At 40.4% G+C, this 17,953-nt stretch overlaps 1 protein-coding gene across 2 annotated transcripts in view; it reads right to left on the reverse strand.

Moving 5' to 3' along the window:
* Positions 1-11,120: 11,120 nt before the first annotated feature.
* Positions 11,121-17,953, reverse strand: part of RAB3C (RAB3C, member RAS oncogene family) — a gene marked incomplete at both ends in the record, with an annotated part of 128,149 nt that continues 121,316 nt past the window's right edge. For both annotated transcript variants that reach the window (XM_079548359.1, XM_079548358.1), the window contains one exon: positions 11,121-11,308. In XM_079548359.1, coding sequence (XP_079404485.1) covers positions 11,121-11,308 — 188 coding nt within the window. The remainder of the gene's footprint in view (positions 11,309-17,953) is intronic.

The following is a 17,953-nucleotide window of genomic DNA, read 5'->3' on the forward strand; positions in this document are numbered from 1 at the left end:
CTTGTCAGGATATTGCATGTGTGCAGACAGACACATAGGTAAATTAAGGCACTTGATAAAATTTCTGAAGAGACCTTTGTTCTTCATTTCACAGCACAATATTTGCACAGTACATAATTTTGTTCAAATTTTGGCTCTTAATGGCCTCAGCTTTCTGATTAAGCCGTGGAGTCCATTTGGTTGGGTGTAAGCCTGCAGTTTGTCTTTCCCAGTTTTGATACATACTATTGCCAAATCATCCACCCTCACTTCGCAGGGAAATTTTGCCCATTTCTTTGCCCTTAATCAAATTAGGCATATTTTCTGCATCACTTTCTATCTTCCCTTTACATCATCTTTTCTGAAGTTTTTTTCATTGGCAGTTGGGAACTTTCTATATCCTACTCCAGTTCTGCTTCTGACGGAATGATACAAATGGGTTTTCATGAGCAAGAAACACCTGTTGTTGAAACAGGTTTTATCCTTTTGGATCACCATTCTCATCTATCCGTCTGAGATTTACTCTCTGCATGATTAAAGTCCTAATCTTTTCCAAATAGAAATAATGAAAAAATACCCTGGTTCCAAGATGTCAGTCAGAAGTAGAATCATAGAATCACAAGGTTGGAAATGACCTATAAGATCATCCAGTCCAACCGTCTCCTCATCACCATTGCCACCACTGGCACTAAACCATATCATGCAGCACGTTGTTCAGATGCCTCTTGAACACTGCCAGGGACGGCGACTCCACCACTTCCCTGGGCAGCCATTCCAGTGCCTGAACACTCTCTGAGAGAAATAGTTCTTCTTTATGTCCAACCTAAACCTCCTCTGATACAATTTGTGGCTATTACCACCTGTCCTGCTCTTTGCCAGGGAGAAGAGGCCAAATCTCTCTTTGCTACAACCTCCCTTCAGGAAGTTGTAGAGTGCAATGAGGTCTCCCCTGAGCCTCCTCTTCTCCAGACTGAACAATCCCAGCTCCCTCAGCTGCACCTCATAAGACTTGTGCTCCAGACCCCTCACCAGTTTCGTTACCCTTCTCTGGACACGCTCCAGGACCTCAACATCTTTCCTGTAGTGAGGGGCCCAAAACTGAACACAGTACTTGAGGTGCAGCCTCACCAGTGCTGAGTACAGGGGGATGATCACCTCCCTGCTCCTGCTGGCCACACTATTTCTGATGCAGGCCAGAATGCTGTTGGCCCTCTTGGCCACCTGGGCACACTGTCGGCTCACGTTCAGTCAAGCACCAACCAGATCCCTCTCTTCTTCACAGTCATCCAGCCACTCATCCCCAAGCCTATAACGCTGCATGTGGTTGTTGTGCCCAAAATGCGGGACGCAGCACTTGGCCTTGTTGAACTTCATCCCATTCACCTCAGCCCAGTGATCCAGCTTGTCTAAATCCCTCTGAAAGGCCGCCCTATCCTCAGGCATATTGACACCACCTCCCAACTTGGTGTCATCTGCAAACTTACTGAGGGTACACTCAATACCCTCATCTAGGTCATCAATAAAGATATTAAACAAGATGGGTCCCAGTACCGATCCCTGGGGGACACCACTTGAAACGGGTCGCCAGCTGGACTTCACTCCATTCACCACGACCCAATGGGCACAGCCCTCCAGCCAGTTCCTTACCCAAAGAAGTGTATATCTGTCCAGGCCACAGGCAGCCATTTTCCCCAGAAGAAGCCTTTGAGGGACCGTGTCAAAGGCTTTGTTGAAGTCTAGATAGACTACATCAACAGCCCTTCCCTCATCTATCAGACTGGTCACCCAGTCGTAGAAAGAGATGAGGTTGGTCAAGCATGACCTGCCTTTCACGAACCTGTGCTGGCTGGGCCTGATCCTCTGGACACCACGCACATGCCATGCAATCTCATCCAAGATGATTTGCTCCATAACCTTCCCTGGTACTGAGGTCAGGCTGACAGGCCTATGGTTCCCCAGATCCTCCTTATGGCCCTTCTTGAAGATGGGAGTCATATCAGCAAGCCTCCAATCCCCTGGGACCTCACCATTTAACCAGGAGCACTGATAGATGGCTGAGAGGGGCTCAGCAATCACCCCTGCCAGCTCTGTCAGCACCCAAGGGTGCAGCCCATCTGGTCCCATGGATTTGTGACAATCCAAACAGAGGAGGAGCTCTCTGACTGTCTCCACTGGAATTGCTGGGTGCATATTCTGTGCAGTGTCCCAGACTTCCAGATCAGGGCATAAAAAGCCCAGAGGATAACTGATCTGGCTGTTAAAGGCAGATGTAAAGAAGGCATTGAGGATTTCAGCCCTCTCCTTGTCCTCAGTGACCACCTTCCTTGCTGCATCAAGTATAGGATGAGAATTATCTTTCATTCTTCTTTTCCCGTTGATATATTTATAAAAGGATTTTTTATTGTCTTTTACTGCAGAGGTCAACCTGAGCTCAAGTTGGGCTTTCGCCTTCCTAGCTTCCTCCCTGCATACCTTAGCTACTTCTTTGTAATCTCCCTGAGCAGCCTGTCCCTTCTTCCAGAGGACGTAGACTCTCTTTTTCTCCCTGAGTCTCAACAGTAATGGCTCATCCACACCAGTCGTCTTCCCCTAAGGCTCGCCTTACGGCACTCAGGGACAAATATGTCTGTGTCTTCTCCCTTATCCTTCACCTCTTACCCCTCATTCCCAATTGTTTTCCACTTGCCCCAGTAGGCAGAGCAAGTACACTGGGGGCAATCTCAGAGATCAGTGGCAAGCCAAGGTAATGGGAAGTTACTACGTTTGCTGGTAGCTGGGATGACTTCCATTCTCAGAGGCCATTCAGTAACAAGAGCCATTGCCATAAGGACAGGCTCTGTGAATCAGGGCTTTGAGTTGCTCAGCAAAACCTCCTTAGAGATGAGGGATCCTCAGTAATATGCTGGGAAGCTCCTTGTGTTGGGTGAGAATTGGGAATTAATCTGACAATATTTGCTCTGCAGATGAGATGTTAACGTAATAGAAAAACTGGGAGACTTGACTGAAGCACAGTGCAACAATGACAAGGAACAGGAGCTATTGAATTGCAAGTGCACTCCAATGAGCAGGTGCTTTAGCAATTTGTAGAATAATAAATGAAAACTAAAAAGCTTTACCTCATGCTTAAAGGCCAACATGTAGGATGCCACAACATTGTGCTTTTAGTAGGAAAATCTCTGATCTTTCTTCTACAAAGTCCTAAGGCAAAATGTCCAGTGAACCATGGGATGGAGATGGATCTAAGACTCAGCAATGCTGCTGTGGGAATATTCAGTAATGAATTATTGCAGATGGCTATAATTATCAAAAAGGAAGTCATTTTTTCACGGTTGTAGAAGGTAGAAAGAGAGGGAGAATGAGGGTAAGACTATGTCACCACAACTAGGATATTCATGAATATAGTCTCTTGAATATTTATTGTAATTGAAAAGAGAAAAAAAAAGTCTCTCAACAAAAAGAAAGCTAAACAAACAAAATCCACTTGGTATACAGAAGTCACATACGAACAGAATATTTAATGGAATACACACAGTCTCTACGTCCACATATATTTAAAACTCTGCACATGGACAAAACTTGTACTTCATGTTCAGACAGGAACTCCTGTGGATGAATGCAGAAGATTCACAACATTTGTCACCCAGCAGCATTTTAAACTAGCGTATTTTTCAGAACAACAGTCACTATATTGCAGAAGTAGCTGGTGGAGGAGGGACAGATTGAGTCTCATCCCCTCACAAATGTATCCTTAGCAAGAACTTGAACAATTTATCGTCATGAGCAATTCAGCAAGTTAGCTTGAAGGAGCCAGAACAGCTACATATTTTCAAGGTAAGTATTTGTCTTTGTGTATATATTCATAGGTCAGTAAGGAATAATAAAAATAGTAGGTAAAATTATCTGCCAGCCCTTGAATACTCAGGTCACTTAGCAAAATAAAAAATTAGGTAATATATCCCCAGTCCTGTAGCAGCCTGTATATATGCACTTAAGTGGTACTTCCTATTAGGACTGTTATTTTACCTGCTGCTTAGCTATAAAGATGTCCAGAATTTTCTTCTTTTCCTAAGAAATCTCAAATTCTCTCAAAATTAATTTTCATTTTACCCCAAACTGTATAATTTTGCAAGCGGTTTCATAGCAGCAGGTATAAAAGCAGGAAGAATTTTAAGGGCTGCTCAGGTCATTGCAAGTGCTGTCCTGTGCTACTTAATGCAATTTGGCTATTTGCTTTCTCAGAGAAACTATGTGCAGACAGGAAAGCCATGGTAATGGTTTTCAGCAGGCCTTAAACTTCGATTCTTTTGTTTGTGAGTCTAAATTAAAACAAAACAAAACTAAACTCAACCAACCAACCAACTATATGAGTTAACTTAGTATATTGTCTACAAAAATTAAAACTAAAAATATACTTAGACACCTTTTAATGAAAATGGTTTTTTTAAAAAATTTCAGTACAAGCAGTTACTCTCCTTGTCCCAGTCTCAGTGGCCTAACTTTACTTAGCAGATTTCCAGGGATCATGACACACTCTCTTTGAGACCAGAGCTATAGCAAGAATTAACAGCATAAGCTTCTCCTTTGTGGAGTCCATAGGCACAACTGGGAACCACTGGTGGATAGGTGTTTCAGGGTTAGAAGTCCCACAGGTGCCCTAAAGATTTGAGAGTTTTGCTGAATAGTGATGGCCTTGCTCATGTGCTTAGAGAATTATCAGAAATATGCAAGGGTAAGAGGAGAGGAAATATGAATGATTGGATCTCTCATTTTTATGTCTTGGTTAGATTCTAGACTGCACTTTTTCCAACTATACTAAGGACCATGTAGCTGTTGAGTGAGTGAAAAGTCTGGGTGAATATATTTAATGTTCTATTTATTTTCCTTCTTTAGGATATAGAAAAGTTAAGGAAATGAACTGGCATACATAACTAATTAAAGTCACTGTCCACTGTGCTAGACTACTTTGACTATGACCTTCTGGCTGTTCCCAAAAAATGTTAAATCAGGGCACCTACTGAAGTTTGCAAAGTTATCTGCAAGAGTATTGGATACTCCTATTAAATTTTTCAGATATCACAAGTTAACTATATCATATTAAAACACACTTATATGATATTATGCAATATAGGCAAACAGATAACATAGCTGATAACGCTCTAGGAGGTTATTCTAATGTATCTAGGGAACATGCTTTAAAAATATATGCAGATAGTTCAGACACGTTTACAAGCATCTTCTGACTAAATGTGTTGTCCCACTAGTGTCGATGTAATGTGACCATTTCCAAAGAGGACACACTCAGTTGTAAAAGTAAAATTGACATGCACTTGCAAGAAACATACAGACATCTTTTACCGTGTCGTATTTGAATATATGAAAAATAGTTTAAATGACTTAAGAATAGAGTATTTTTACACTACACTGATAAAGCATTTACTATATAAATTTTACTACAAAACACACATAGCTACTGGAAATCTTAAGCCACACAGGCATCATCAACACCTTACCACACATACAGGACACTTCTCCCTTTCACACAGGTTTATATACACTGAGTAAGTCATTAAATATTGCACTTATTGGCCCATGATTCCTCAGTTTTGAGGTATTCAAAAAATAGAAAACATCTATTTTTATAACATATTTTCATGCAACATTTAAGACATTTCAGTTTCACAAACACGAGTATATAGGTTACACGTTCTGACAGTTCAATTGAGCCACGACACTTCTGACATTACTCACAAAATATTAAACAGGATTTACACACAAACAGCTCATATAACACTAGTTGCAGGTACATGTCAGAGTTACTCAAGTAAAGTTATCGCCAGAAGTGGTACGCAATCCCCAGCTTTCATTAATGCATGTTATGCGTGAGCCTGAAGTTACTGCTCTTCTGTTTCTCCTTCATTGAATCAAATACCAGGTACCTTATTCTATAAATGACTAGCCACCTGCCTGTGCTGGAGCCATGGAAAATAAACATATGGTCTACAGATGTAATCCCATGGATTTCTGGTGTTAATGAGTTCTGGATAAGTTTACTGGGGCATTTATGGAAAGCTGCACTTAATGAGATAAGTAGCAGTAGGAACTGAGTGAGTGTCAAAGACATACTGCTGCATATGCATACTAAATGTGTGTAGTTACAATTCTGACTCAGTGAATATCCATGGATAAACAAAGTAAAATAAAAGGAAGGAAAAATAAAATGAAAACAAAAAACAAATTTGTAAGGTGAACTGCATTCACCTCTTCTTAACAAAGAAACTGGTAAAAGTTGTTCAAATAATTGAACTGAGTTGCCTCTTTAAATGACACTAAACATATGATGAATCTTGGAGAATCTGAAGTCAGACTGTACTGAAAAGCCTATGTGTATGGATTAAACAGTATAAATTAACAGAACTCACTTCTCTGTTGGCAGAAGTGAGATACTGCTTTACACTCCTTAAGTGCTGATCTATAAGTATTTACTACTCAGGGTCTCAAACTGCTATATCCGTCCTCCTAAGGCTCACCTACTCACTGTCTAAGAAACAGGCCAAGGAGGAAACTGTCTTAACAGTCATTCAGCAGAACAGTAATTTAGTTGATGCCCTTAAAAATACATGTAATAAAACTTGCCCCTCCCAAAGAAATATAGAAGAGAGTAGTTTGTGGGAGAGATTGTTTTTTTAGAATGCAAATGCAGCATCTTTCATCTGCTGTTACAGAACAGAGGAATCATCACCAGATGTAGAATTTGTACCACCTTTTTTTCCCCTAAAATTGAAAATTCAACTCAAAGCATTCTCAAATACTGGGATCAAATTCCAGCAGAATTTGTGTATCATGACATACTTTTTTCCTGAAATAAAGAAGGTGCATGTGGTACAGCTGAATGTACAAAGCTGAGCAGACTGGGAAGAAAGTTTAATCTTTCAGACTGACGCTCTGGAAAGGCCACAGACATGTAGTTGCTCAGGTAGTTTCTCTAAGCATTGCATTAAGTATAAGCACAGAGGAACAAACAGTTCCAGGTAACGGTCACGTACACAACTGTTCAGAGAGAATATTTTTTGACAGAAAATCCAGCTAGCTTATATGTATTTCAAACACCAAACAAACAGATCTAAATAAACAAACTACTGCAACAACAACAAAAATATACTAGTAAATTAGCTATGCTATAAAGACTAGAATGCTTGTGAACATGAACTCTTATCAAAATCAGAAAAGTGTCTGAAGGTTAACTCAGCAAGGCTTGCTAGCTCTCTAGCTGGCTGGTGCCAGGAGGCGCTGCAGAAGCCAACTGTGTCTTGTGTTCCCATGTGATCCCAAGACATTTTCTGAGCACTAGTTTTTCATACAGCAATCAGTACAATATCAGAGTATGATAAGGCTTCTGTACTATCCATGCACAGAATTAGCTTGCTGCTAAAAGCATCAGTATAGATCATAACTTGGAAAATAGTTTGTGAAGTGACGGTTCAGCTGGCATTATGGAGCTCAGGAGTCTCTGACCAGAGGCATCTAAACTCTCAAAAATGCAATATGCTTTCTATGACAACTGTTGTATCTCATCAATTGGCCTAAATTTTGGTGAAAGAGGTCATTTGTGACTGGAATGTAGCTCCATGACAATCAATCTTATTTCTGTGCAGAGAGAGACAACAAATTAGTGAAAAGTCTGTGAGTACTTCAAAAACTGTGAGGCTGTAAATAATTTTGGATATCTTGTCCCTAGGTTTTCAATTTAATGAACCAGACGTCTTGTATCACTAATATATTACTGATCCTTTCTCTTAGCAGAACTGTGTCAAATACTGCTTCTCTTCCAATGACTAACTCATAATCAGTGACTACTGGATAGGGATGAAGAATGATCCATTGGTTGTTTGAATTTTGATCCTTGATTAGGCTAGGATGGAATTTCCAAAATATTAAATAATAACATACCTCTTCTTGCATTTAAGAAAATTGCAGTTCTGTATCAGAATCAGTTGTAATTGAATTACATTGACACATGCTTCAGTTGGAGACTCTGTGCTATGTAACAGTGCAAAGCATAATTTCAAGTAAAATGAAAATTCTACTCCTGTTGGCTTCCACGGAACTCAAGCTAAATTTTCATCATGCTTGAGGAAGGAATAGTAAGTTACTTCCAAGAAGCCCTTCTGTCTTTCATATTCCTCTGCAACAGCCAGGTTTCAACCTAAGAAGGTGAAGTATCGAGAGCTCATGATGCTTGTCATCTGAATCTGACCAAAATTTATAGCAGAAAACTCAATATTGCTGAAACATGGCTTCAAAAGCCAACCTATTCCACTGGTTGGAAAATCAAAACTTGTTTTTCCAACAGTAGGTAAACCTGAAGGTTGAGAAAAGTTCTCCTTGAACATCCAGAAATGTCAAATTTCAGAGGAAGGGAGGGTAAGATAAATCTGGTTGGATGGGACATAAGCAGGTCCCAGCCCAGCCTCCCCAAAGCAGTGTCAGCTGAGAAGTCAAAGCAGATCGCTCAGGATTTTATCTAGTTTTGTCTTGAAAGCCTCCAAGGATTTGACGTGAACACATTAAAAGTTAATCTGAATAATTCTGAATTCTATGGCAACGTCAATACAAAGAACCTAGGAGTTCTTACGTAGTCGTTAGGCCCTGCATTTCTGCTTCAGGTGAGCCCTTTCTCGTAACATGTGGCAGTCAGTCAGTGTTACTCTGGCAGCTGCTTCCCCCAACCTCCCCATCCCATACAGAAGATCAAGTATGTCAGAGGCTAGAGGTTTTACTTGTCACAGAGCAAAGGTGAATATTTGCACTTATAGCAGTGCTGCATGATCCAGAACATGCCCAAGCTCTTTTGTGTTGATTTTCTCCATTCACTTTACCTCGCCTGAGAATGTAATGTCTCAGGCATATAATACAACTTAAAGCTTTCCTAAATAAATGAGGGCTGCTGTTGATTGCTGTCTCAAGGATGTTCTGCTCACTTTTCTCCAGTATATATAAATGAACATAACAAGCATGAGGAAGAAAACTGGCCACCACCTCATGTAAAGCACCCTTGGTGTCCTATCACTTCTTTTATCTAAGCAGCCAGTACCCAGTGGGTGAAAAGGTGTCACTGAAAGTTCCCCAGCACAGTTGCCAACATGCTGCCTTAGACACAGGAGAGAAAAGTACTGCTCTGTAGGAGGCTGGTTTATGGTATGTGTAACACGTGCCTCTTCTGCCTGACTGCTCATCAGCTCCACAGAGGACAATACTTTCTCTTCGTGAAATTCAGCAAGTAAAAGTTCAGCCTCCATGTCTACTAGGAAAATAGGTGTTTAAAGAAGCTTGTTAAGAGGACGTAAGTTCTAAAATCCTAGAATGAAGAAAGATCATTTAAGTTAGGCAGCCAATGTTGCCCCCTGGTGGCCATTCCGTTTTGCGTGTGTCTCTATATGCCTTGCTTGAAAGTCGTTTTCACCATATCGAAGTTAATATCAGTTATTTAACCAGTTAAAAAAACAAACAAACAAAAAAAAAAAACGCAAAACAAACAAAAAGAAAGAGAAAGAGAAAAAACAACCAGGTGTCGATTTTTCTCAGTGTCTTTCAGGAGTTTATATGAATAACCTTTGAAAACAGGAGTGTGTACAGAGGGATTTTCAGTACCTTCTGTTACTTTCATTTTCTAATTTGTCTTCCTATTTTATTTATTTATTTATTTATTTATTTATTTATTTATTTATTTTTTGCAGACAGTTAGAGAAATGTCAGTCTTGTCTTAAAGCCCGTCTGCTAGGAACAATAAAACAGTTAATTCCACAATTATGCAGTTTAGCTTAAAAACGTCACTGTGACAGAAATAAAGGTGTTGCATGAAGCACTATGTACTGGACACAGATGTGCCACCAATTACCATTTTAAAACTTTAGAATATGACTATTTTTATTAAATTGATTGAAAGAGAATTTGTTTGTTGTACTTTATTATGCCTTTTTGTGTGTGTGTCTGTGTACTTCACAGCTTTTCCTGATTTTAGAGATACATTCATTTTAACTTAGGAAATCATAACCATTTCTTATTATTCCTAAAGTTATTTTCAAAATCTTGCCAATCTGTGATAGTCCTGATGAAAAATATTTCCTCATCAAAGAAAAAATGAGGTCAAACTAAAGCTCATTGACATCAGCAACACATCTACATTAGGTCTGAGAGAAATTAGTAACCAGTATGGTGATGGCTGTCCCAGTGACTGAATGGGACATACAGCTCCTGAAAGCTTAAGCATGCAGGTTTGACAGCAATGTGACAAGACAGTTTTTGGCTATGAACAACTGATTGTGATGGATTTGGCTTTCTTAGGGGTAATATCTGAACAGTGTTCAATATCTAACACCGGTGGAAAGAAAAAAGAGCTGGTCAGACCTCTTCTGCTAGGGCAGAAACTACCAGGGTATCTGCATGTTGGAATGAGAAAATGAGTAAAGTTTCAAAAGGAGTTTAACAAACAAAAATGTAAGCACAGTAGCTAGTTAGCCAGGATGAAGTATCTAATATCTCTGAGGATCTGCACTGAACACCCATACCCATATCCAGTTGGAATCTCAAAAGAATGGCAGGTAGCTTGAGGTCCAGGAAGGCTGGAGGTCTGCTCCTTCTAACTTCTACAGTTTCCAAGCACATGATGTGTAACATACTGAGCCCAGACTTACTCAGGCAGTATGCTCAAGGAAGTGTTCCTTATAAATGATCTAGACAGAATGACTGATTGGCTCTTTAAAGTAATATTTCTAAATACATTTTTGGTCAGGAGAAAATACAAAATACCTTGGCCGCTGCCCTAAGTATTCAACTACAAAATTTGAAAACGATGATGCAAGTCACATGGCACTAGCTGAAGTAAGTATAATGTGAAACAGTAAAAAGAAAAGAGAAACTAATAGCCATCCTGCATGCAAGAGCCAGAAGCTAAAAAACAGATTACTCTTTCAAACTATTAATATCCCCATCTTCATACATATACTCAACTAGATGCTAATGTAGAATAAAAGATTTTTCTCCCAAATAAAATACTAAGACAGTATAAATAAAGGCATATAGACCATTCATAAATACTCTGTTGGCAACAGAATGCGCTGGAGCTGCCTTTGCTGGTAGCTGCATTAACAGCCACAGTTGGGTTGCTGTGGTGGAGGGCTGTCCTTTAGTCGTGTGTTCTGCTTGCCAGCAGTGATGTTGGGATCTGTCTCCAGACTTTCGGACATTTTGTCACAGATGATATCCACAAGTCGCTCAAATGTCTGCTTGACATTAATGTTGTCCTTGGCACTTGTTTCAAAAAATTCAAAACCTAAGAAAATAAACAACACGTGTATGTTTGATACATATTTGAGAATTTCCAAGCAGTGTACAGACTTCACAGCACAGATGTGTGTGCGATAAACAGAAAGTAAATATGTGAGAGCACACACATAAATGAGTGATATTGCAAAGACAGTTAAAATTATAACACAATCAGGGCAACTACATTAGTGTCATTTGCTTCATAACAAGTCAGATAAAATACAGACTAGACCAAATACATTCCCTTAAACAAATTATACTTTGAAACAGTTTCATATAAAAACTGACACCAATTTGAGAATCCTATTAAACTAGAAATGCCCTATATATTCAGCCATTGTGAAGGTATAATCTACTGCTGTATCTCTAGCTATTATGCTTCTCTGAGCATTATTCAGCTGGAAAAAGCCATTTGCATCATTTCATTAACCTCATGCCAAAATAGACAATTATATTTGGAAACAAGCAGGTAAAAAAGCAAACAAGGCAAGGAAAGCTTTCTGCAGTTTGATGTCTCCTTGTAGGTAAATCTGTGGGGAAAAATCTGTGTCCATGTCTGGAGCCCCCAGTACAAGAAAGATAGAGATATGTTGGAGAGGGTCCAGAGGAGAGCCACAAAGATGATCAGGGGGATCAGGGGACTGGAGCACCTACACTGCAAAGACAGGCTGAGGGAGCTGGGCTTGTTCAGCCTGGAGAAGAGAAGGCTGTGGGGTGACCTATTGCAACCTTTCAGTACCTAAAGGCAGCCTATAAACAGGAGGGGAGTCAACTCTTTGAAAGGGTAGATAACAGCAGGACAAGGGGAAGTGGTTTTAAGTTGAGGGAGAGAAGATTTAGGTTGGATGTCAGGGGGAGGTTTCCTGCAGAGAGAGTGGTGAGGTGCTGGAACAGGCTGCCCAGAGAGGTTGTGGATGGCCTGTCCCTGGTGGTGTTTAAGGCCAGATTGGATGGGGCCCTGGACAGGCTGGTCTGGTTTTAAATGGGGAGGTTGGTGGCCCTGCCTGTGGCAGGGGGCTTGGAGATTCACGATCCTTGAGTTTCCTTCCAACCCTGATCATTCTGTGATTCTGTGATTCTGTGATTCTGTGAAAAACTGGACCACCACATATAACCAATAAACAAACACTGTTTTTTCTTTTAATTCATTTATGGAGAAAGACTTTTTATTTATCCATTCCCAATGATTACCTCAAAGGCAATGAGAACTACTGTTAATACAGGAGCCTATATGGAGCAGAACTAGCTTTCCTAAGCTCCCTTTTCTGCCCTGGTTTGTCCCATGTCTTATTTGCCATGTCTGTTCCCTGCCAGGTTTGCAACTTGCTGTTCTGCCTGCAATACAGGAAGTTTCTATCAATGTCAGGTCTTCTCTATTCTTTCTCTCCAATTCCTTTTTTCTGTTTGTTTGTTTGCTTGCTTATTAGTTTACTATGCCTCTTTCTTCCCCCTTGCAGACTATGTTACATATTTTTCTCGTATTTGTCTCGTTGCTGACTTGAGGGTTTCTTAGAAATTTAGAAGTTTCTACTTCTGTCTTTCCATTGCTCAAGGTTTCAATAATAAGAGAGTTTACAAAACAGCTATTCCACTAGTAATCTTACAGAAGTTACTTCACTTTTGTACATCTATTTTGATTCTTTTTAATCAATGCTGAAAAGCAGTGTGCCCCTACCGCCATGTTTAGTCAGGAAATATCAGTCACTTCAACTCCTGAGAGACATGCAAGAAACAGATTTATTATTTTTGTTGTGTCAAGTTAATCTTCTATTTCCAAAGGCTATTTGAAACTAAAATTGAACTGCTCAGATAGTATCTGAACAGGATATAATGCATATGTGCATAGTCCTATAACTGCTTGGCATGTAGTTTTCGCGTACCTAGAGATAAAGCAGGTAGTTATATTCAGCTTGGCATGATAACCCAGTATGTGCAAATAGCCAATACCAAAAGTTAACTCTGTGTTCTGAGCATTCTTCATATTTTTAATTTATGTTAAGTGCCTTGTGCTAAGAAGTCAGAAAGTTAAATTACTTAGATGTATAGGAGCTAAATGCAGGCCAATGTTGGTGCTCATAGGTAGTTTAAATAACAAACTCTTGCACATACAAACATCATAAAAGGATTTAGTCATGTAATGGTAATATCAGCAAGAAATATAATCTCACAAACATGAGCTTTTTTTCCAAGCACATTGGCTTGAAAAATTTTCTTTCCCACATTTCTCTTGAATGCAGGAAAATTATGATAAAAGACCAGTTACGGAAATCATATACTGGGAGGTGATTTTAATCTAAGTCTCAAACCAATTGTTTGGTTGCTACAGATTAGCAACCTTCTTCTAATGTAGAAGAAAAATGTGGAAAGCCAGTGTAGCCTTATTTGCTGATGGCTTCAGTGCTTCTATGGCGTTCCATGCAGGAGAAAATTGTTCAGATCTATTGGGAGCTGCTTGGTGAAAAGGAGGTCTTCCACATTTCCACTGCTCTGTGTCAAAACATGGCTGTGGCTCTGTGATGGAACAGTGCAGTCAGATCTTCCCACAGCTGCTGCCATCTGCTGCACAGGAAGCAGGAGGAGAGTAGCTGTTCTTATGAGGTTTGATTTGATTTCAAAGATATATATGTGCTACAATCCCAGAGGATGACTGCAGGCCATTATTTCACTCAGACTCTGAGAGCATCCTGACCTGTCTTGGTTAGGGAAGGTGCTTGCTGTGCTTGTGCAAGCTGAATCTGGACCATGGGCATAACTTCAATAAAATGGCATGAAATCTGGAGTCTTGAACCTTGGCTTCTGGGACCATCACATTATATTTACAGTACAAATAAGCCACAGCTGTGACAGAATATCATTATTACTGCCAAGATAACAGCTCTCTCTCCTGATCATCAACCAGCTCCATCACATCCCATGGTCTCATGGGTAATGTGTCAGAATTTGTGCCCATTGCATGTTTCTCCTCTTTTCAAATAAATAGAAAGAGATGAAACTGAGTATGAAATGAAAAGAGGGGAAAAATGCCTTGTAATCTGTCTAACCCCCAGCAAGGGTGTTGCTTTGATATTTATTACATTCCCTGCCAGCTCCAACACCTTTCAAGCAGAAAAAAACCCCCTACACTTTACTGTATGAGTAACAGTGATCTGACGTGTGGAAAAGAGATAGCATAAGCAGTATGCCCTCACTATTTGATGCAATGTAAACTGAAAGAGGAGAGAGAAGTATACAGGCAGGACAATAGGGCAGAAAGGCTGACGGACAATTAGAGGATGCCTGAGAACTGCAACACCAAGGCCTCTGAAATGACAGAAAGAATGAATCTTTAAGCTGAGCGGTTTTTAAAGGCAGTAACACAGAATAGCTGGCACAAGAGATGATCATAAAATGGCAGGTGATGCAGCTAGACAAGTGATCTGGGCAGTGGAAACAGAAATTGGAAGGAAAAGAGTCACAAAGATCACACAGGAGATTGATGTCAGAAAATACTGTAACAGAGAGATGATGAAGACAACAGGTCCACTACTACAGTGAGGGTGCTCTGCATTACACTGAAAAGTGGAAACCCTCTTTTTCAGAGTAATATAGGGACTTATGGCATGTTCAAGCACAAATATGTTTAATATTTATTCAAAGAAAAACACAACAGCTGTGGGGAAATCTGTGGAATTGAGTTATGGTTTTGTTACAAGAAGAAAATTATAGTTACAGCAGTGGTACGGTTGGGTATGAGGCAATGCCTGTGTATACATAGCTTCTGTCTACTTTTTCATTTCCTTTGTGATTCAGAACCTTCCCAACTTGACCATGCAAAGATGAGATGATGCACAGACTTGAGACAATGTTCTGACTTATGAAAAGGTGACTGAATTCCCACCTGTATCCACAACAAAGTACTGAACTTATTTGGTATCTGATCTGTACAGATACAAATTTCAGTCACTCAGGAGCTGGTTCCTTCAAGCAACCCTGCATACAGACCAGCTGATAGCCACTATTTCCATGTTTATACATGTTGATAACTACTCTGAATGGTGAAAATGGACAATCCAGTAGGCCCCTCATAAATATTTCCTGCTGTAGAATGGATTCAGTCGCACACAGGTAAGGTAATTGTAGATGTTCTGTGAAAACTGTGCTTGCAGATGCAGAAAGGGTCACACAGAACAGTCTTTTGTAGTCAGTTAAAAAATGTTTAGTGTACATTTTAAAATAATCACTTTCAACTTATTGGCATGTATTGGAGAGCAGCCTTAGGACCAGCTGAATTACAAGAACTCATCAGAACAACAGTTCAGAGAGACTCATCTAACACAGCTGAAGAAATTCCTGTATGGCTCAGGACTGGGGCCAGTTTTCTTTAATATTTTTATCGGTGATCTGGATGAATCAGTCCCCACTCACTAAGTTTGCAGATAACACCAACTTAGGGAAGAACACTGATCTGCTTGAGGGTAGGAAGGATCTGCAGAGGAATCTGACTAGTCTGCATGGATGGGATGCATCCAGCTCTCTAAGCGAAAGCTAAATGCTGGGTGCGGCACTTGCATAGTGGTGGTGTAGGCGTAGGGAAGTTTGGCTGGAATGTTGCCCAGCAGAAAATGACCTGGTAGTGCTAGTTGACAGCTGTCTGAACAGGAGCCAGCTGTGCAGCCAGCTGCCCAAGAAGGCCAGTGGTCTCCTGACCTGTATCAGAAATCGTGTGGTCAGCAGGCCTTGAAAAGTGATTGTTCTTCTGTCCTCAGCCCTGTGATACAGAATGTATCTCAAGTACTGTGTCCTGCTCTGGGCTTCACACTACAAGTAGGATGTAGAGGTGCAAGAACCCATTCAGAGAAGAGCAACAGAACTATTTAAGGGACTGGAAAGCAACTATGAGCGGCAGCTGAGGGAACTGTAGTTGTCTGGTCTGGTGAAAAGGAGGGGAGACCTCACTGCTCTCCACAGCTACCAGAAGGGAGGCTATAGCAAGGTGGGTGTTGGTCTTTCTCTCAAGTGAGAAGTGACAGAACATGAAATGGCCTCAAATAGATCTAAGGAAGATTTAGGTTGAATATCAAGAAAAATTTATTCACAAAAAGGCTTCTAAGACATTACAATAGTCTGCACAGGGATGTAGTGGACTTGCCATCCATGGAGGCATTCAAGACCTCTGGAAGTGAGACTCTGGAAAATATTTTAGTGGTGGACTTGATAGTGTTAGGAGGATGGTTGGACTTGATGATATAAAGGGTCTTTTCCAATCTACGTTATTCTAGGACCCTTGCAACAGTTTCCTGACCATACTGTGCAAGCAATTAAATTCCCCATGTGTGTATTACCTTATGCAAGTGACTTTATTTATTTCTTTTTAACAGAAGTTCTATCCATGAATGTCTGTGGAACAGTTTCAGCAAGATAGGGGGGTATTTTTCTAGCAGAGAGTGTGAAAAAATGCATCATGTAAGAACTCCTTACTTGTGATTGTTTTCCATTTTGTTCCGGAATAGTTTGCAGAGTTTTTTCCTGGTGATCTCTGCTCTCTTCCTGACTCATTTTGCAAATACTTCACTGTTTCTAAGCAAATGCTTAGAGACTGTGAGTTCCTAAAATGCTGGTGCATGATGCCCTCGGATCTATATGCCTTTTAGTACTGTCTTCAGGATTTTTTTTTACTGCTTATTATTAACTGAGAAGAAAAGCTTTTTGTGTGATCGTGAAACTGAAGTGAGGCAACTCCATGGCAATGCTGAGGGCAGCAGAGCTCAAAGAACGCTGTGGTCCTACCACCCATGACGATCTGTACTGTAGAACTGGATGAGATCAGGCAGAGCATGTTACAGGGAAGATTGAAAAAGCCCAAGTAGTACGTAGGTACTTTAGGCAGAATGGAAATGAAAATGAGAAAATACAAAATATCAAAGCACCTTCTGAGCATATGAACATTACGTGTAGAAGATGAATGAGGGTACATCTTTTAAATCCCTTTTCTGTTGTTTCACTCACTCTGCTGTCCTTCCACGACTCTGTCTCTTCCCTTTATACTCTTTACCCCCTAGCACTGACTCAGAGGCAGCTGGCATGCTGCAGAAATAGTGGCTGACCAGCACACTGGTATGCTGCTGTTGCAATCCTGGTGATCTGCAGTACATATAGAATAGTTTCATTAGCACGTCTGAAGCACATGAACAGTCTAATTTATTTTGTTCTCTCTTTGCCTTGTATGTGTACTGGCTCTGCAGAGGCTCCTTCATCATCTCTCATTAGCACTTGTTTATGCCTGCTTTCAAAAAATGAGGAAGAAAAAGAAGGAGATCTTCATGCAAAAGAAAGAACATTGTGCACACTCTCATATTCCTGAAAAAATGTGACATCAAGAGGACAGGCTAACTAGCAAACTTTAGCCACAACACAGATAAGAGTTATGGTAATGTTTTACCAGTTGATCAGAAAGACCTTCTGGTTTCAGAGCGTCTGTCCATAACGAAGACAGTTTTATTTATCCTCCCTGATGTTGTGCTATGTTTAACAGATAACTTCAAGGCTGCATTTCCCTTATAGCTATCCTTCGTTCTAAGCAAGGTTGAACTGTGCTCTTTAGTACTGCTCTTTCCAGTTCAACTTAGTACTCTGAGGAGCAGCGTGACAGTGCAATGTCTGAGCAAGAACTGAC

This window comes from Tetrao urogallus (genome assembly GCF_951394365.1).
Source record: "Tetrao urogallus genome assembly, chromosome: Z".
Classification (NCBI taxonomy): Eukaryota; Metazoa; Chordata; class Aves; order Galliformes; family Phasianidae; genus Tetrao; species Tetrao urogallus.